The following is a 19,849-nucleotide window of genomic DNA, read 5'->3' on the forward strand; positions in this document are numbered from 1 at the left end:
AATTTATATTAAGTTCCAAGGTCTCATTTTCCTTCATTTTCTTCAACTCCTGTAACCAAACGGTGCATGAAGAGGGAAGGACAACCCAACAGATTATGCATTTAATATTTTAGATAAGTCAATGCACTTATACCCTACACGTGTCTATTTTATTCAGCCTCTTTTTTAATATCAAAAAGTAAAATACACAAAATCAACTTATCAAATTATTCCTCTTTTATTTATTTATTTATTTATTTATTTTATTGATCTCCTTCAGAAACTCCAACTTTAACTTTTATTTTTTACATGGAAATATTATTTCAACTTTATCAACATTACATCACATCATTGATACACAACAGTATAAGGCAGGTTATAATATCTTCATTTCCGACTGCAAAATCTGGTATGTACAGATCATTAATATTTGGTTTATTTACATTTATTATTTGTCCGAGGGTATACACGTGAGGGGCACTATCTTCACTGGTATAAGGGTTAAGAGAACTTATGCTCAAAGTGGATAATATCATACTAGTGTGGAAGTTCGTTGTTCCTAAAGGTCTTAAATAGTTGTCTACTGCTCTCCATTTTGATATGTAAAAAAATAAACCAGACCCCCTATTTTGGAAGGTGAATTAGATAAGGGGACAGTCCTCACGTGAACCTAAAAAGCTGATCACCAATGGATTGGATAGTCAGTTTAGACCCTTTGTTACAATTTCGTTTTAAAATGGTTAACGTATTAACACTTTCCTATGTAGATTACTTCATTAACTCTCTCATTTTTTAAAAGCAAACAAATATATTGTAATTTTTATTTATATAATTGTGTTATGTTTGAAAAATTGTAATATATGCTTATTGAGCCTATTATTTATGGGTCTTCATTTAATTGGGCCTAAGGCCCACACTATGTTTAGAGCCCACGTTGGCTTCCAGAAGCGAGAAGTCTCTTCTAGTTCTGGCTTGCTTATATACACCAAAAAGAATCGGAAACGGCCAATTGGTATCTTGATGACGTGGCAAGATCTGGATGGAGGTAGTGCTGGTGGACGAGTCAGCACGGAATTCTTAAGACGCTAATATCACCGTACGCCGAAACGGCGGCTCATTGCAGTCGAACTCCGATCGCCGTTCTCTCATTTCTGATCTCTCTCTCTCTCTCTCTCTCTCAATAGAAGTAATTCTCAGCGATTTATACTTCAACGTTGTTTTCCCGTTTCTAGTCGACGAAACCTAGGGATTCAACTGCCGATACCTGACTTTTTCGTGTGAATTTAATTTCAATTCGTTTTTAGGCGGTTATTAGGGTTGCCTTCTTCGCTACTGCACTAAATGGAGGACCTGCCTCTACCGTCAATTTTCGAACAAGCGAGGAAGATTCATAATGCTGCGACAGAGTCTGCGTCGGATCAGGTACTCTTTTGTACCTTCGTGTTCTTTCTAATACGTATTTTTTTTTTCTTTGATGACCTCTGGATTTTGAAGGTTTTTGTTTCGTCTTTCGTTTTGGGAAATTTAGGATGTTGTGAGGAAAGGTTGTGATGCATTACGTAAGTGTGAGGACATGATTGGGAAGCTGGGCTTGTTCTCAGCTAATGAGACCAAGGAGGATATCAGCACCGGAAATCTTAAATATATTCTGGTAAGTCTTGATTTGATTTGTTTTTATCGTTTCTTTAAGCTGTAGAACCTACTTTTTTGAGTTTCAAAAGTTTTCTTGGATTTAGAAATCAATTTTAGAAAGTAGATAACAAAACAAAGAAATCTATAGCTTAAAGTAGTGTTTATAAGTTTAATCTTCAAAGATCAAAAACAAAAAATTACATGCTTAGCAAATACGGCTGATAAGGCTTTAATACTCGATCAAAAGAGTAGTTAGAAAGTAAAGGGAACAGGAGATCAAGCATCTGCTTAGCCTTTTGGCACTCCATTTTTCTCAAGTGATTTAGATCCAAAAGTTACAGTGCCAATTATTCGTAGAAGCCCAAATAGAAACCAAAAGAGCAATGTAATACCAAGCCTTCCTGACATCTCTTATGTACTCCATCTTCTCAAGTTTCCCAAAGAACTCACAAAATGGAGTTTGACCGCAATTATTTGTGTTTCAGTCCATTAGCCACCTTTCGTTGAAAGTGATCGATCTATTAGTTACATGTGGAAGCCAAACGGTAGAGAGCAAGCACCACATAAATTCCTAATGATAAAACAATTTATAAACAAGAAGTCTAGAATCTTGCCAGCATGTTTTTCAGATAAAATTTTCGAAGAAAGAATAAAGAAAGATATACAACTCTTTGCCAATATATTTTCTCCACTGGTTATAATTTCATTACGCAGAGTGTTCAGATATGAAATAGTTTTCCAAATAATTTATTTTTTATTGCCTCAAAATTTTCGCTTCAGATCTATCAGTTTCAGTTATTGTGATTTGTAATTGATATTTTTTTGAAGTAGATAGTTTTTATGGCCTTTTCTGCAGTCACCAGAAAATTCAAATATTCTACCTATCTCTGATAGTTGTTCCCTGTAGGTGCCATTTTATCTTGCTGAGTTGACAGAGAAGATTGTGCAAGAAGACAGGATACCGATCCTTAAAGCTTCTCAGGCAAAATTAAAGGTGAGTGTTGCTACAATTTTACCTCAGTAATAATGGAAGTTTATATTTCAGGGCAAATGAATTATGTGCAATTGAATAATGAAATTTAATCTATTATCTCAAGGCTTCACTGTTAACTTGTTGAAATTTGAATTGGCATTTCTCTAGGAGTTCATATCATTTTGTGAAACTATGGAACTGGTGCCAAAAGAGGAACTTGAAACATCTACTGAAGGAAATTCACTTGCAGATAAAAGGGCTCGTAAAGTAAGTATACTCGCATCGATGAATGAAATCGACTTGCAGATATAACGGGGTGATCAAGTTTTGATGTCATGACACAGATTTTAAATTATTCATTTCTTGCATAGTATTAGATGTAATTTGTGGATGCTATTGCAGTTTCATTCTTGCACTTATTTTTTAAATTTTGTTTCTAGATTGCACGGTTCAAACGTCAAAAGGCTGCTGAATCTAAGTTGCTTGAGATAAAGGAGCGAAAAGAGCGCCGTGGTCGTTCAAGCAAAGCATCTGCATTGTCTGCTCCTATAGAGGCAGGAGAGGAGGATATGCTGGACGATGATGGAGAGGAAGAGCGTGAGGTTAGTTGTCTAGATTATATTAGAAGTAATATCACATTTCCCTTTGTTTTCTGTCACATTTCCTGTTTTAAGCCATGAGATATTTCAAATTTGGTTAAACAAACTAATGGAAGTTGTAACAAAGAGCAAGACGATGTGGCCTCTCATCTGTTGTTCAAGATAGTTCATGTTTTCCCTAAAAATAAGAAGACAAATGAAACAAGACAGATGGTGATGTGGTTCATTTACCTTCTCAACCTTTGCTGCATCCTGATCATATCTCTTGAAAAATCCTTTCTGTTCTGTTATTCCACTATGTAATGAAAAAAATTTGTCAAACTCAGTGAAACTTCAACATGTCTTACGCATGAAATATTCTTCACCCAGAGAGTGGTGCAGTTAGACTTTGGGCAGTGTTTGATGGGGGGTTGATATAATTTTGTATGTTTTCGTCAGACGTTCACTGTGTTGCATTCTCTTTGCTGCAGGCTTGGCTCACAACCATCACTCTGGCAATCTGCAAGGTCAGTTACGCAGAATTATTTAACATCTTCAGGTTGTTACCCTCTAGGATTGTACTCAAATTTACACGGAATGCTATATATTCAGGCTTTTGATCTGCTAGAGATGCTGAAGAAGGAAGAAGAGATGCTCTCTTCCATTAAGGAAAAACAAGAAAAGGTTTGAAGCCATACTCCAAACTTCGTGGATGCATGTTCAAGGGGTGTCATGCATTGTTCTGTGCATTCATTCTATCGTTAATTGGTGATATGACGTGTCAAATTAATGTATTCTCTTCATGTTTCTATGGACTTGGGAATTAGAGTGGAGGAAAAAAAAAAAAAGTTTTTGTCATGGAAGTGTTTGGCTAACTAGTCAGGCAGTTCATTCTCAGAGCTGCATAAAATACGTGGTTGAATTAGAGGTCTAAGAGCATTTGTTCTTTGCTATATATGTCAGGATGGGGACAAAAACTTCTCTAGAGAGATTCTTGATGATCGTATGAAAAGAGCAGAAGCTTGGCATCGTGATGGTGTTGTGAGAGCTCGATATTCGAAACCAGCGCCACCAATCACTTGTGCGACTTTTGCTCAGGATGTACTAGAAGGGAGAGCAAATGTCTCTCAAGCACATGAACACAAACATCAGCCTCTCATATTTGGACCAGCTAGCCTTGTAAATGGACCCCTTACGAGTGAGCGGGAGAGGTTGGCTGCCCAGGTTTTCCAACCTGGCTTTAGGTATGTATTTGGGCTTGTTTGTTATACAGTCAGTCTGATTAGGTTTACTATACTCGTACGAGGAAAATGTTGAGGTCTTCTTTCCTGTTGTGTTATATTTTGAGGAATAATAATCTAAATAGCCTCTGAAATTAAAGTTTGAAGTGTTGGGTAGGAAAATGAACATTGTGCAGTTGTAGGATATTGCATAGATTCCTTAATTTATGAGTTGAACTTTCCCTGGAAGGTTGCCAACCATGAGCATCGAGGAGGCTGGGCTGAAAGAGATGGAAATGATGAACAAATGGCAAGAGAGAACTGCGAAGTTCATGGAAGAAGCAAACTCTTCATGGCATAAGGACGATAATCGAAAGCCTGGACCCAGTGAGGGTGATGAAGACGAAGATGATGATGCTGCTCAGGAAAAGGCAAGGGCATGGGACGACTGGAAAGACGAAAATCCTCGTGGTGCAGGCAATAAGAAACTAACTCCCTGTGGGTAGGACGAGCTGTAAACAGACATTTCGCTAAAGTTTGATGAATCCGGGATCTGATTATACACGTACATGTATTGGATGCCTTGTTTGTGTGAGGTTGAAAGTACAGCTTGTGTAGTTTGAGTGTTTCTTACCGTAGGTTGGATGATAATAACTCTTGTACAATGCTACCATTCGATCATGTTCAAGCAATTTACTACCAGGCATTTGGAATCCTATTATTTTAGAATCTGCCAGCCCAGATTGTACTATAATACCTATAACTATTTTAACAGTAAGTTTGGTAACTAACTTTTATTTTCATTTTTGGTGAAAATGTTTGATACCTTTAACAACTCCACGGTTGATCTGCAGAATCAGATAAGTTCTTAATTCATTGCAAGGCTTCTTCCCATCATAGCTCATTCCTAAAATGCCCCTGAACCTAATGTTAGAATGACCTTTCTGCCCTTGAAGTTAATGTGATAATGACATGTGAATAGGTGAACTCTTAATGAACTAGCTCCAACACGAATGGGAGATGTTTTATTTTTCAAGATCAGGACAAATTTGTAACTGATGTGTAATTTAATGTTTGCAAGCAAGCAAGCTTAGATGATATCTTCGTTGACTAAAACCTAATTTCATGTTCTAATTGAAGGTTTGAAGGATGCCCAAAACAGAGATTATTCCCATTATGAGGATGAACTCAACTCCATTGAATTGGCAGTTTCTGAGAATCATACACAATGCATAGAAAAGAAACAAAAATCAAGAAACCCAGAAAGATTACCAGCAAAGCAAAGTAAAATATACGAAGTTGAAGCTTGCATGAATCATACATGGTGTTTACAAACCCTGTTTTCCAGATGGCCATTTCTGCCAATGAAGGATTGAAACCCCATCAATTTCAGCTTTCAATGCACCGAAATCCTCTGCAAACCCAAAGCCATATGGCGAACAAAACCAGACATACGAACAAATCGATGGACAAAACAACCCATACATGTTTCCGCCATATTTGCTTAACTTTCTGACGCTCAATCATATGGGAACCATTCTTCTGCTTCAGCAATGAACTATCTCTACTACACAAACCATTATTATGGTCATTCAGATCCGCAGAATCAACCATTGCATACTTGCCTGCTTCTTCATTAGCATCCCCAACTACCTTCTTCTTCTTCTTCTTCTTCATTAGGCTGCTGGGATTCGAGAACTTCGAAATCAGCGGTATCTGCTTTCTTTTACTTGAATCCAAGCTTGACCTCTGAGCCTCCTTCAATACGCTGCACGACGTGTTGTTGAGATTCAACCCAAGGAGATGCCGGAAAGTCGAATCGAACTGCGATTGAAAGCAGTAGGAAGTGAAGTTCTCGAAACCCTTGAACGATTCGGTTTCGAGGAACTCCTCGAAAACACACCTTAATCGGTTTAAGAAACCACAAATCTCCGATTTGTAAAGGTCTTCATGGAAGATTCCGAAATAAACGAAGGGACCTTCGATCAAAAACATGTACACTCTCTTTCTCACAGTGTGGGAGAAGATGGAGTGGTGAGGAGGGGCTTTCTCGATGCATCTGAAAGCCAAGTCATCGAGATTCAACTCTCTCGTGAATTCAGCAAGGATTACAGTTCCACTCGCAATGCAGGCATATAACACGAGATCTGGATTCGAAACCATTCACGGATTCCGAAGACAAAACACTACCTCGATTCCTAAAGAACGGACTTCAGATTCTCAAAGTTGAATCCGATCAAACAGAAATTCCAATGTAATGAGATCACAGAATCATTTCTGCAAAATCAATCCCACAGTAGATTTGACGGATTCACCAAAATCAGGTACTCCACATCAACTCTCTCTCGTTTTCGGCACACACATTTCTCAAATTCCTTGAACAGAATCCAAATAGTTTCATCCTAATCCTTCATCGTTCTCGCCAAATTAAATTGCTGAAGAGAAATACAAGAATCTGTTAGAGAACGAAATTTCTCTCTCTAGGGTTTGGATTTTCTGTTGGAAGATGAAGAAGAAGTGGAGGAGACTCTGGTGTGGGAAACTAGTAGGAAACCAACAGAAAAACGATTGCCAGCGTGGCATTCGCGTTAATAAATTGCTGATATTACGTAAAAGCCCCTCAAATTCTGTGGCTTCACTTTTCAGCCATCATCCATCTCTCTTGAAAGAGATAGAGATGATTTTTTAACAATTAGGTTAAATTATTAAATGGATCTATATTTAATATTTGGTCCTAAATTTCCAATTATTTTATTTTATTTTTTCATATAATAAGTGTGAGTAAAATAAAAAATTATATGTTACGTTACAATATTGTTACTAAGGAAGAAGATATAGCTCCGCTCATGTAACAGCACAATTCCACCATTAGTCGATATTGTCTACTTTGGCCTATTGCGTATCGACGTCAACCTCAGAATTTTAAAACGGGTTTGTTAGGGAGAGGTTTCCATACCCTTGTAATGAACGATTTGTTCTCTCTCCCACCAATGTGGAATCCCAGAGCTCGTTATCACCATTTTAGGAAGATGTAGAAGATAATAGAAAGAAGGATGGGGAGGTGCTAAATTTATACTGTAATGTAAGAATTAATATAAAGTTATGAGTAAATATTTAAAAGTCTGATTTTGGGGTAATTGAGAGTGTTAATATCTTGGGTTATACAAAAATGATAACATTATGCTTCAAAGATTACATTTTTGAACCTCTTGAAACTCAACAAACAGTCCTCATCTTCACCCTCCCAAAATCTTGGATAAAAGAATTTGGGTTTGGCTATGGCTATTGAGGATTGTAGCTCAATGGGGTGCGTCTGTTTCCCCCTCTTCTTGCGTCTGAAATCAATTGCTTCTTGAACATCACAATGAAAGCTTCCACTCTCTCATTCAATTCCTCTTTCGACAACCCAATTTCCTCTTCTTCTTCTTCTTCTTCTTCTTCTTCTTCTTCTTCTTCTGGGAGTTCTTCTTCTTCTTCTTTTTCCCTCTCTTGATGTTTGATCTCAAGCTTTTCTACCTTCTCAGCCTCCTTGCACTCTCTGTTTTCGATCTTTTTCTGCTTTATTTTAGCATTGGCCTCTTGGGTTTGGCTTTCGCTGTAACTTATAGGACTTGAAGGACTTGAAGTGAAGAAAATTGCTACGAGGATGAGATTTAAGAGAAGGAACACCCAGATCCGCCATTGTTCAACCAAGAACAGAACCACAGCTCTCTTCAAACAAGCTGCCATTAACAATGCTGTTCCTGCTGATAACAGAGCCGTGCCTATAGAATCCTTATCTTCAACCTCTGCTTGCTTTGATTCTCTGTAACTTTCTTCTGCTCTCCACATATTTGATGATGCAAAAATCAGCTGGGTTTGAAGTTTGAAGTTGAACTCTCAAATTTGTGCTCTGTTTATATGGAGGGAAAGGAATCGAGTTTATTTTGTTGGGTTGTGGGGGGTGGGCCAACATTGTAAGCAGGCTTTAATGATAATCAAAGGGACAAGGTGCAGCTGCTGGGGAAGACAAGAAGACACAGATGCTAAAGCCTGCAATTTCCACTGCCACTGCCACTGCCTTTTTCTTTCCTTTTTCTCTTTTAGTTTGTATGTGAATTATGATTGCTCCAACTTAGGAATAGGATTGAAGTGTTGTGGGGGGCGGTGGTAGAACTGTTCAATGTTCATGGTGGGCTGGGACCTGGCGTGCGCTAATTCCTTGTCTTTCTAGGATATCTAGTTCATATGTTTTAGAATCCTACTTTTTGGCTTTGTTAGGAATAGAATTGTCCCTTCTCGCTTAATAAGGAGATGACTTTGAAAGTATTGGAAAATGAGTGTTTTAGGATTGAGTCTAAAATTAGTGTTCAATCTTTCGGTTGTGATTGTTAGTCGTAGGTGGGTGGTTGTGTGAACCTTAGCCTTCTTTTGAGTTAGAGATATGTCGGTGGGGGATTCGAGTCTCCCACCTCTTGATCAAAGTATGTACCTACTTGTACTTAAAATGAACATATCTCAACAATAATTGACATGTACTACTTTCTTTCTAAGATAGATACTTGAACTAGTTAAATAGGCTCATAAGTTTTAACTTTCATTTGAACCTTAGCGGATTCCAAGAACTCATTTGAAGATTTATTACCTAACTAAATTAAATTTAGACATTTAATAATAAGAACCAATGAGTCTTGGAAAGTGGTAATCTTACCTGCAAAAGATCTCATTTCTCACTTTTTGGGTACTAAAAAGTCTTTACCTTTCATCAGTGAGAAAAGCAATGGAACGTCAGTGCTAAGTTGATGATGATAGAACAACAATTCAAAAAAGTAGAAATATAAACTCAAATGCATGCTTTTCTTCAAAACATGTTGTGTTACATAGATCATCACAAAATGACCCTACTTGTTTCATTTCACACCATCACCACATTGAAGCTCATAATTCTTCTGATATCTTTTGTCATTCATTTTTGTTTCTATAAATTAAACTAAATATTAGATACCCATAAACTATGCGAAGAAGGCACAAGCAAAACTGCACAGAACAATCTTTCTCTCTCTCTCGCTAATGAATCTGAACACTAACCTGTGGATTCTTTTTGGAAAAGTAAATTCTGAAGAGCTCCCAGGAGACCGACGTGCTTGATGCCCAATCATATCCAGGTTCTGATGGTGTTGAAGAACGAAAAGATATCACCATTATTACTGCCATCTTTCTCTAGACAAAGACACAAGCTGCCGGAAAAAAAGTAAAAAAGTTTAGAAATTTGGAACGAAGTACTTAGATTTTGGCCAACCAAATGATGAGAATATATGGACATAAATTCATCAAGTGCCTAAGCGACTGGATCGCGGAAATTCCAAGCAACATAACCAACATTAGTCTTACTATAATTATAGTGGAAAATTAAATACTCCTGTTCAAGTAGCTTCAAACCTTCACATTGAGGTTTTCTAGTTGAATGTTAAAAACTCAACTCTAGAGGGGTGTTTAGGGTAGGGGTGTGGGGTTCTTGGTTTGGCTTTTGTGTTTGAAACTGTTAGGAATTACGAACCTCCACAATGGTATGATATTGTCTACTTTGAGTGTAAGCTCTCGTGGCTTTACTTTTGATTTCTCCAAAAGGCCTCATACCAATGTAGATGTATTTCTTATTTATAAACCCATGATCGTCCCCTTAATTAGCCAACGTGGGACTCCCTCCCTACAATCCTCAACGTGGGACTCCCTCCTACTTTGCACGTTCTAAAATAAATCATAGGAACTCATAACCCCGTGAACCAATTGCCTCTTAAGAACAGTTTGAAGTCAAGTGATTGCTTTTACTTTTCCTGGTCGAATTTCATAGGCGAACGAGAGAATGAGAATGATTGATCTTGCTTAGCCAAAAAGCTGACTTGGGCTATTGCCAGAAGTTAATATTGAACTCATTTAAGGAGTCAGGTTTCGGTTCCTATAAGAACATGAATAGGAGTTTTTACCATTTAAAACACCCAAATATTGCAGGCTTTACGGGTTCTGTTCCCCATTCTAGATAAAGTCTCAACACCTTATAATCAGTTCATCACACGTTTAAAATTGCAAGGGAGAATATGAAACCAACCTGACGAGCAACTTGAGACAGCTGTCGACTCTCCCTCGTTGATTCTTTGTTCAAGTCAGACCTCTCAAACTCGGACTCAAATTTGAGTTTCTCACCCAACCACCTTTTTGCATTGCTCTTTCCAGGAGAAATATTTTCATCAGAAATGCCCATGGCTTCCCTCTTGCGTTTGCTTTGTCTAGTACATCTGATCATCATTTTCTTGTCTGTTGATGTGAGTCCGGTATCCAAGCAGTTTAATTTCTTCATCTTCCTCTGATGCTTAGTTGTGTTGGAATGATCTTCACCAGATTTCCCACTATCATTAACTTGATTAATGGAAGTCCTACATGGAGACAGTACAAAAGACATATCGCAAGGATTGGTTGGCTGATCAGGCAAGTGACCATTTAAAATCCCTCTTTTCATGTTTCCTTTTGGTTGACCTCCATTAGAATTTCTACTTGCATCTTTGTAATTATCAATTTTATGCTCCTTCGGCAAACATGAATTTTGTGTCACATTCCCACTATCAGCCATCAGAGATGGTTGATACTCACTTTTATCAGAACTCACGTCACCCTCTTTCAAATGTGGACCAGACGTCCTTCTCAATGTATGGATCTTTACAGATCTCTTCAACACAGCATCATGTACATTCTTCCGTATATCTGTCTTTCCAGTTCTGGTCGAGAGGCCTCTTTCCTCCTTGTCCCTTCTTTTTACTAAAGGTTCGTTTTCCTCAAGGACTTGGCTATCTTTTACATCAATACCTAAAGATAAACTATAATCCAGGAAATTCCTTTCTAGTGCATGAATTCTCTGGGGGCATCTCTTCCTAGATGATCTATGCTCCTTAGTTCTCACTACCGTGGAGGTAGAGTCAGAATCATGAGAATGGACAATGTCCACTTGAGAAACAGAAGATTGTTCGATAGACTTTGGCACACTCTTGGACATTGCTTGGGCTATCTGTTCCATCTTTGTGTTCTTCAAATTAGAAGACACTGCTTGCAGTTGTGATGAGGACGGACTGGAAGAATCCGGCTCAAGGGTAGACTGACTGGAGAAAGTATTGTCTTTCTTCTCCTTCTCCAACTGGGATTGCACCTCTTTCAACTGTATTCTAAGATCTGTTATCACATCCTCTGCCTCGTGAAATTGTGCTTCAAGTTCTTCAACTTTTTTCCTGTGGCATAATGATGCTATTTCTATTTCATGCGTCTGCAAATGAGAATGGTATAACCATTTGGATGACATAAGAAAGAACAGTTGGAAGTGGCTACTGCAATAATGATGCAACATTTAATACAGAATTTTGCAAAGTAAAAAATGATAACTGCACTTTTATGAATTTTGTTTAAGCTTTCAAGTAAACTCTCAAGTGCTTAGGTAACCACGTCCTTACACACAATCAAAGTGGAAAATAACCATTGTATGATACGAGCAAGAAATGAAGTCGAAGAACATGTCATTGCATAGTAGAATTTTACAGTACCATTACAATGTAGAAAAGCATAGGTGGATAACAAACCATCAGAAACACATAATGATACAATAAGCCTATCCAGAAGAGACATTGAGACAATTTACACAATCATTGAAATTTGAAAACAAATAAGAAGGAAGAAGACAAAGTGAAAATAAAATTTTTTAAAAGAAAAACTACCTTAGAATCGATCATGTTCTTCAAGCGAAGGAGCATCCTGTGCGCCTCGTCCTTGACAGAACAAAGATCCTGCTGGAGACAAAGAGCTTTGCGCTCGGATACCATTACGCGAGCCGCTGCCTCCTTCACCGTGTTCAGAATTATGTCAGCGTAAGCCTTTTTGAGAGCCACCATTTTCTGAAAACACTCAAAGAGATTCAAATAACAAAAAAATGCAATGCTTTCCGACGCTTCAGAAACTCGAAAATCAGGAATCAGAGACAAACGAAAAGAAATCAAATCAGTAGAGAAGTAAAGTTGGGCGTCTGTTGAAGGAATGAACGAAGGTAATCAGATGGAGAAAATGCGGAACAGAATAGTACCTGGTGTTCGTCCTCCATGGCTGAGTAAATAAAAACTTCGATCTCGGATGGAGCAGAAGCGGAACAGAAAGATCAACGGAACTCAACTCAAAACTTCAGCTTCGAACTCTAACCTCTTCTCATTCCATGAACTTTCCTTGAAAATCAAGTTTGAATTTGCTTAGATTTGGGTTTGTTCTTTAGCTGATGGGGATGGTAGCTTGGGGCGCAATTCGGCGGGGGAGCGGTTTCTGTTACGATGAAGGAGGGCAAGAAAACGACGATATTCAGAACAGTGCGTTGTTGAAACGACTGCGTTTTGAGAAAGTTCCCACGTAAGCCATTCAGATCCTTGTTTTCAAAGGCGCGCAAGAACGAAGGAACTTCGAGTGTGGGACCCACGAGGAAAATAATAATAATTTATTATTTATTATTTTCACAGCGCGGTCTCAACTTTTCCAATTTCAAATTTTGAAACACGGTCGCACATTCCATTTTTTAACCTCGTTCAATTTCAACTTGCAAATAGCTTTATTTTTCCTGTTAATTAACTATTTATTATTATCCACGTCACGTTAAATTATGTTTAAATTATATATATTAAATCAAAATTTTAATTTTTTAAAAAAGGTATTCCATAACACGTAAATTTAAAAATATTTTAATTAAAATATATTTTAATCCGTTGAGTTATATTTATTGATAAATTTGGCAGGAAGAATTATATAACTATTAGTGGAATTAAATTTAAATTTTTATTAATTTATGGCAAAGTCTTATTTAATCTATGAATGAATACATGAACTTCTTCTTTTAAGTTGATTAAAAAAAATTTAATTATTGATAATTTACAATATATATATATATTTTAAAAAAGTAATTATAAATTCATTACGCGTTAAAAAGTTTAATCCACAAGAAACTATTTAAACGTTACGATGGTTTTAAAAGTAAGTACGGAGAGGAAAAAAAATCCCTTGAAATCATGATTGAGTTGACAGACTAAAAAATAAAAAATTGTCGAAATTGTTCTAAAATGTAGAGAAGAAAAAATTCGAATAAAATAGAATTGAAAAATCGTGAGATTAGTGGTGATATAAGCGTGTAATAATGGTAAGAAAGTAGAATTAATGGGTCAACAAATCCATGATTAAGCACACCTTTTTCTCCACCACAAGCACCATAGGACTTTGGATAAAGACCGAAAGAATGCGTCTATATAAATCGTTTCTAACGCGTCTTTACATTTTTTTTAAAACAATAATAAAAAATTAAAATTTTCTATTAATAGTTCTAGGGTTTAGTGCCTACATTAAACAAAAATATAATAATTATAAATTTTAAAACATCAGAATTAAATTGATAGTAATAATTTAACTAGCCTTCAGGTCAATTAATAAATATAATCTATATTATATTAATAAATTTATAACACGTATAAGACAAGTTATAATTAATCTAGTCATTTATTTCATATAGAAACAACAATAATAAATTTAGTGAATACTAAAAAGCCTCTTCAATAAATAATAGCTTATTGAGCGTAGAAAATAATTAATTACATAAGACAAGCGAATTTATTTATTTTTTTGAATCAAAAGATTTATCATAAAGAAGTATATAATTTAAATAGAAAAAAGGAAAAAGTGTGGATGGTATTTATTGTGAATAATTTATGGAAATAAAATAAAATAAAATAAAATAAAATAAAGAGAATAAATTCTAGTAGGGTAAAACAAGGGGCAAGAAGGCAAAAGGATGGTGGGTGGGCCCCGACAAGCATAGCCCACTGGTCAAAATTCTCGAATTTGACCCATCTTAGTCAAACCGCCTCTAATCACTTCATTTATTTAATTACACTTTTTTCAATTCTAGTTATTTTCCGTTTTCCTAAATTATATTTGACTTAATCAATATTATACATATAATNGGGGGGGGGGGGGGCAAAGTTGTCATTTCATTATTTAAAAAAAAAAGGTTTTAGTTTTTTCTGTTGAAAATTTGTATTTATCTCCTTAGTAGAAAAAATAGGCTATTTTTGTTGTAGATTGAAGTCAATGCCTAAAAGTCAAACCTTTTCATTTATTTAGACAACTCCAGCTCAACTTCAACCTCTTTTTACTCTCTTTGTTAAAATAACCTTATTTTTTTATATAAATTTACCTTTTAGTCCTCTCTCTTAAAAGTAATTAATAAAAGAAACAAAAAGAAAGTTCCCCCGATTAAATTAATAGTCCTTTCGGTCGGGAAATTACAGGAAAAGGAGAAGGGTTTTAGATAGATGGAAATGGGAGAGAACCCGGGTAGGGGTAGTTTGGTAAAATGGATGGGATTTTAATCTTTAAATTATTGGAGTTTGGAAAATTGTCTGAAGGAAAAAAGGAAAAGGGGAACCGGAAGGATTCATGTGAGGAGGGAGGAAAGGCCAAAAGGAGACGCTGGTTCCGGCTTTGGGAGCCTCAACAATCATTTCGGGAGGGGGGGGGCTCTGGTTTTTGTTTTACGCCATGAAGATCTCCAAGTTCTTCTTCACATGGCTGTCGCTGGATCGTCTTCTTTTTCTTCTTCTACTTTGTGCTTCTCCATCTTTTTGTGTAGTTCTAGAAGACGACATAAGGTGCCTTCGAGGGGTTAAGAATGCGCTTGTTGATCCACTCGGAAGGCTTAGTTCTTGGGATTTCAAGAACACATCTGTTGGCTATCTCTGCAACAAATTTGTCGGTCTCTCCTGCTGGAACGACCGTGAGAATCGCATTCTGAGTCTCGAGCTTAGAGATATGAAGCTTTCCGGTTCGATTTCTGAGGACTTGCAGTACTGTGTGAGTCTGCAGAAAATGGATCTGTCCGGGAATAGCTTTTCCGGTGCGATCCCGCCGCATATTTGTAAGTGGCTTCCGTATTTGGTTAGCATAGATTTGTCGAACAATCAATTTACCGGCCCTATTCCGGCTGATCTCGCCGGGTGTTCTTATCTGAATTCGTTGATTTTGTCTGATAATGGGCTTTCTGGTACAATACCAGTTGAGCTCACGAGTTTGGGTAGGCTTAACAAGTTTTCCGTTGCGAACAATCATCTCACTGGTACGATTCCCTCCTTTTTTGATAAATTTGGGAAGGAGGATTTTGATGGGAACAGTGACTTATGTGGAGGGCCTGTTGGATCGAGTTGTGGCGGGTTGAGCAAGAAGAATCTTGCGATCATTATAGCTGCTGGTGTGTTTGGTGCTGCGGCTTCTCTGTTGTTAGGTTTTGGGTTGTGGTGGTGGTATCAATCTAGAATGAACATGAAGAAGAGAAGGGGATATCGGGATGGAATTAGTGGGGATTGGGCTGATAGATTGAGAGCCTATAAGCTTGTTCAAGTTTCCTTGTTTCAAAAGCCTCTTGTGAAAGTTAAATTGGCTGATTTGATGGCTGCTACTAACAATTTCAATTCTGAAAATATTATAGTTTCTTCTAGAACTGGGACTACTTATAGAGCTGTTCTTCCAGATGGCTCTGTGCTTGCTATAAAGCGGCTCAATACCTGCAAGCTTGGTGAGAAGCTGTTTCGAATGGAGATGAACCGGTTAGGATTGATAAGGCACCCGAATTTGACACCCCTTTTGGGGTTCTGTGTTGTGGAAGAGGAAAAGCTTTTGGTTTATAAGTATATGTCTAATGGTACTTTGTCCTCTTTGTTACATGGAAATGGTGAGATATTGGATTGGCCAACTAGGTTTAGGATCGGTTTGGGTGCGGCTAGGGGTCTTGCTTGGCTTCATCATGGATGCCAACCTCCATTCATGCATCAAAACATATGTTCTAGTGTAATTCTTGTGGATGAAGACTATGATGCTAGAATCATTGATTTTGGATTAGCAAGGTTGATGTCTTCAGATTCTCACGACAGTAGTTTTGTAAATGGAGATTTAGGGGAGCTTGGTTACATCGCTCCCGAATATCCGAGCACCATGGTTGCTTCTCTGAAGGGGGATGTTTATGGATTTGGGGTTGTGCTTTTGGAGTTGGTCACTGGCCAAAAACCTCTAGAAGTCACTAAAGCAGAGGAAGGCTATAAGGGTAACTTGGTGGATTGGGTTAATCAGCTAAGTATTTCGGGTCGAATTAAGGATGTTATTGATAAAGATCTTTGTGGGAAAGGGAACGATGAGGAAATCTTACAATTTATGAAAATTACGATGAACTGCGTTGTTTCTCGCCCCAAGGATAGGTGGTCTATGTATCAAGTTTATCAGTCAATGAAAACCATGGCTAAAGACTACAGTTTCCCTGACCCAGATGTTGAATTCCCACTTTTATTCGGCAAGGGAGATGAACTCATGTAGTTCCAGAAAAATATCTATGGATTGAAAACATTATATAGAGAACTCGGGATTTCTACATCTTCTGGTGAGTTCTCAATGGCCCTTAATGCTAATCGTGTTGATTCCCGTCATAAGAACTTGTTTCGACATTTGTTTCGAATGGCTGTATGTACAATAAACCCGAGTTAATCTGTAGGTTCTTGAATTCTGAAGTAATTTGTCTATTATCCTTGCTTTCAATGGAGCACTGCCAATGTAGAGATTCCATGCTTTCGAGTAAAACATTTAAACTATACCACGATGGCTTGTATGTATGCTTCATAAGCTTCATTATTGTTTCTTGCATTGAAATATGTAGGATAAACTTGTTAGGATGTATATCATCTGTGTCAAGGATCCATTGAAACATCAAAACTTGAAGTCTTCATTCTTGTAAGACCTACACAAATGCTGCCTTTTTTTCTCTCACCCGGTTCTAATGTCTACTTGTTTCGATATCGACAACTCTTGAACCGAACCGTGCTTCTGTATCAATTTGTATATGTAGAAGTGAAGAATGTCTGATTCTCATTCTGTCAATTGTGTTGATGAGTTCGGCATTTGACTTTGAAACTTAAAAAATTCTGAATCTGTTGTGTATGATGATCATTATTATTAATCTCTTGCACATTAAATGGTTATTTTCAACCCTACGTGCACTCACAAATGTTCTTTCTTTCTTCCATTTTTGTTTAAAAAGCTGGTCAAAGTCAACGCCAGGCACTTCTGAATGTCTTTTTCAAGCCACACTTTTGAATCCTGAAATTTCTTAGTTAAGAATTTATCTGAAATACATGTCGTCTTCCTGCTCTGTATTTATCTCTTTGTTAGGAGAATTTTCTTTGTTTGTTTCTAGAAATTGGATTCATCGGTCTCAATCCTAAGACAGCAATTGGGTTGCTGTCGAAGGCCCTTAAAGAATAATTCCCTACCCTCTCCTTATCAGTATCAGTCGAGTCATTCATCTCGAGCTACTAAGTCAAGGCTAGCCACTCTAGCAATTGAATACCTTCTAGACCCGGTCTTCTTTTTAATACCGTGTTTGAGAAATTGACCAGAGAGCCCATGAGTGTGTCTAAAGAAGGTGAGAGATGAAATGGCTGTTGCAAGGATAAAAAGGGAAAAACAAATGAAGCTCCAAAATTGAATATGTTTTGATTTACTTTAATTTAACATTTGTTTTGAGTATTACTTACTTTGACCAATTCTTCCTTTATTTGTTTCTTTCTCAAATATAAAAAATTATGTACTTTTTTCTGCTTGCTTATCAAANTTTTTTTTTTTTTTTTTTTTTTTTTTTTTTTTTTTTTGCATCGGATAGGCACGATCAATATTCACGAATCTGTCTGAATTTTACACTCTCCCAAGCTTTTGAGTACAATTATCAATGGTACAATCTTTACTCATGCTTTTCCATGTATTATCCATGTCATTAATTACATTCCAAATTTATTAAAATTTTAAACCATACGTTAAAGACAATGAATATTAATTTATTTATCGAATTCGTAGCTAAGATTTAGTCAGAATTCCGAGATAATGGATGATCAATTTATCGATTACCAGAATCAATCATTTTCTACTTTTTTAAGAATGTGACAATGGGGAGAANAATATTCTTCCTTTCTACTTTATTTCATGCCAATGGGGTCCCAAATTTCTCTCTTTTTTTTTTTTAATTTTTTTTATTATTATTATAATAATTATTCTTCTTTCTATATTTTCTTTAATCACTTAAAAGATCTCCATCTTTTCCATCCCATAAATACTACTTTGACCAGCTTCAACCAAAAAAATAAAGGATCCTAAATTAATTTGGCCAAAACATTAATGACATGACATAACACACAAAATGACAAAAGAAAGTAGACAACCGAACACAAATAAGGGATAAATGTAAAATTGTTCAACAACATATACATTAATTGAAAAAAATAGACAACCGAACACACATAAGGGATAAATGCAAAATTGNAAAAAAACAAAGAAAGATATCAATGGAGAATTCAAGTTATGCATGAACGACAAGGAACATTACAAAATCTTCAAATTCCGAGGAAAGAAACAAACACTTTGCATCTGAGATCAAATAAATGATGACTAGCAACAGCTGAGAATTTTCTGGGAAAGTTATTCAAAATCTCTTTCTTTTCTACTCCCAAGAACCCACTAAGAACAGTTGCCATGTCAGTGCTTTCAGGGACAAAAGTCTCAATGCAGGATCTATCCTTGATGGAGAGCAAAGATGAACATTTACAGGTAAAAGAAAAAAAATAACTGTTCGTTTCTGATCTTTTTCTGCAGCTGATCCCTCTCCAGGATTTGTTTAGGCTCGAATTGGTGGCTGTTTAGAGTTCCCTACTCTCCTGAATTCACATTTTGAGCAATATAATTCATTAGCCAATGTCACAGAGAGAGAGAGAGATTATCATGTCTGCAATGGTATTGTAGTGAAAAGAAACAATATTATGTAACCCATCTATAATCTCAAAGCTTACGAACTAAAGCAGTCAAGATCTTGCCCCAATACCTTTAATAGCTCATAAAAATAAGAGAAAGAGTGAAAAAAAAAAAAAAAGAACTTTTGTTCTTTTTTATTTTGAAAGAAAAAGTGTCTATCATCAACTTCAACAGATCTCAATTGAAATAGTTTCCTGCATTTCTTTTACCAACTAAAATTGCTACAGCCAAATAAAGAAAGAAAGAAGGAAAAAAATGCCAGCAAACTGCGTAGAGGCAGAGCAATACACTACTTTCAAATGACCAAATTCTGTTCCGTGCTATACAATTTGCAGTACAAAGGAAACAAATAACGACAATTGGAAGTGATAAAAGCAATGGAGTAACAGTTCATAAATTTACTAATAGAAATAAAACTCAGTCCATTTTCTTTCCTCTAATTGAAGTTGGGCAGTCAACTTCAAACGCGTTAATTTGCCTTTTCTTTAGGGACAATTCTATGGTCAAACTTCTGTCCTCAAGATGATACCAGAAATGCAACATTAACAGCTAGGTTTCGACTCGGACTTGTTCTAAAAAAGTCGAGG

General features: G+C 36.6%; 4 protein-coding genes across 7 annotated transcripts; 2 read left to right on the forward strand and 2 right to left on the reverse strand.

Annotated features, from left to right (window-relative positions):
* Nucleotides 1–1,000: 1,000 nt before the first annotated feature.
* LOC111808304 (PP2A regulatory subunit TAP46-like) lies at nucleotides 1,001–5,155 on the forward strand. Of its 2 annotated transcripts, XM_023694209.1 has the most exons (10): nucleotides 1,001–1,165; nucleotides 1,284–1,401; nucleotides 1,508–1,630; nucleotides 2,519–2,605; nucleotides 2,753–2,851; nucleotides 3,025–3,186; nucleotides 3,654–3,689; nucleotides 3,775–3,846; nucleotides 4,126–4,406; nucleotides 4,633–5,155. In XM_023694209.1, the coding sequence occupies exons 2-10, from the start codon at nucleotides 1,321–1,323 to the stop codon at nucleotides 4,886–4,888; spliced, it is 1,197 nt and encodes a 398-aa protein (XP_023549977.1). In that variant the 5' UTR covers nucleotides 1,001–1,165; nucleotides 1,284–1,320; the 3' UTR covers nucleotides 4,889–5,155. The 2 variants fall into 2 exon arrangements, with proteins under 2 accessions (XP_023549977.1, XP_023549976.1); XM_023694208.1 differs by having other exon boundaries at nucleotides 1,001–1,401.
* A 375-nt stretch (nucleotides 5,156–5,530) lies between these two features.
* On the reverse strand, nucleotides 5,531–7,041 carry LOC111808289 (phytolongin Phyl2.2-like). The gene has a single exon (XM_023694183.1). The coding sequence runs from the start codon at nucleotides 6,543–6,545 to the stop codon at nucleotides 5,772–5,774; it is 774 nt and encodes a 257-aa protein (XP_023549951.1). The 5' UTR covers nucleotides 6,546–7,041; the 3' UTR covers nucleotides 5,531–5,771.
* Nucleotides 7,042–7,508: 467 nt separating this feature from the next.
* On the reverse strand, nucleotides 7,509–12,660 carry LOC111808279. Of its 3 annotated transcripts, XM_023694171.1 has the most exons (4): nucleotides 12,478–12,660; nucleotides 12,116–12,292; nucleotides 10,468–11,670; nucleotides 7,509–9,598 (listed from the first exon to the last, which is right to left on the reverse strand). In XM_023694171.1, exons 1-4 carry the CDS (start codon nucleotides 12,493–12,495, stop codon nucleotides 9,566–9,568), a joined length of 1,431 nt encoding a protein of 476 aa, XP_023549939.1. In that variant the 5' UTR covers nucleotides 12,496–12,660; the 3' UTR covers nucleotides 7,509–9,565. The 3 variants fall into 3 exon arrangements, with proteins under 3 accessions (XP_023549939.1, XP_023549940.1, XP_023549938.1); XM_023694172.1 differs by lacking the exon at nucleotides 7,509–9,598 and having other exon boundaries at nucleotides 10,365–11,670; nucleotides 12,116–12,238; XM_023694170.1 differs by lacking the exon at nucleotides 7,509–9,598 and having other exon boundaries at nucleotides 10,365–11,670.
* Nucleotides 12,661–14,805: 2,145 nt separating this feature from the next.
* On the forward strand, nucleotides 14,806–17,141 carry LOC111808273 (inactive LRR receptor-like serine/threonine-protein kinase BIR2). The gene has a single exon (XM_023694157.1). It carries the CDS (start codon nucleotides 14,964–14,966, stop codon nucleotides 16,782–16,784), a length of 1,821 nt encoding a protein of 606 aa, XP_023549925.1. The 5' UTR covers nucleotides 14,806–14,963; the 3' UTR covers nucleotides 16,785–17,141.
* Nucleotides 17,142–19,849: the final 2,708 nt, after the last annotated feature.

The sequence above is a fragment of the Cucurbita pepo genome, chromosome LG13 (assembly GCF_002806865.2).
Source record: "Cucurbita pepo subsp. pepo cultivar mu-cu-16 chromosome LG13, ASM280686v2, whole genome shotgun sequence".
Lineage (NCBI taxonomy): Eukaryota > Viridiplantae > Streptophyta > Magnoliopsida > Cucurbitales > Cucurbitaceae > Cucurbita > Cucurbita pepo.

Coding starts and splice junctions, on each gene's coding strand:
- LOC111808304 (XM_023694208.1), top strand. CDS start 1,321: ATGGAGGACCTGCCTCTACCGTCAATTTTCGAACAAGCGAGGAAGATT. Junction 3,847..4,125: donor TTAAGGAAAAACAAGAAAAG/GTTTGAAGCCAT, acceptor TATATATGTCAG/GATGGGGACAAAAACTTCTC. Junction 4,407..4,632: donor GTTTTCCAACCTGGCTTTAG/GTATGTATTTGG, acceptor TTTCCCTGGAAG/GTTGCCAACCATGAGCATCG.
- LOC111808289 (XM_023694183.1), bottom strand. CDS start 6,545: ATGGTTTCGAATCCAGATCTCGTGTTATATGCCTGCATTGCGAGTGGA.
- LOC111808279 (XM_023694170.1), bottom strand. Junction 11,671..12,115: donor AGAACATGATCGATTCTAAG/GTAGTTTTTCTT, acceptor TCTCATTTGCAG/ACGCATGAAATAGAAATAGC.
- LOC111808273 (XM_023694157.1), top strand. CDS start 14,964: ATGAAGATCTCCAAGTTCTTCTTCACATGGCTGTCGCTGGATCGTCTT.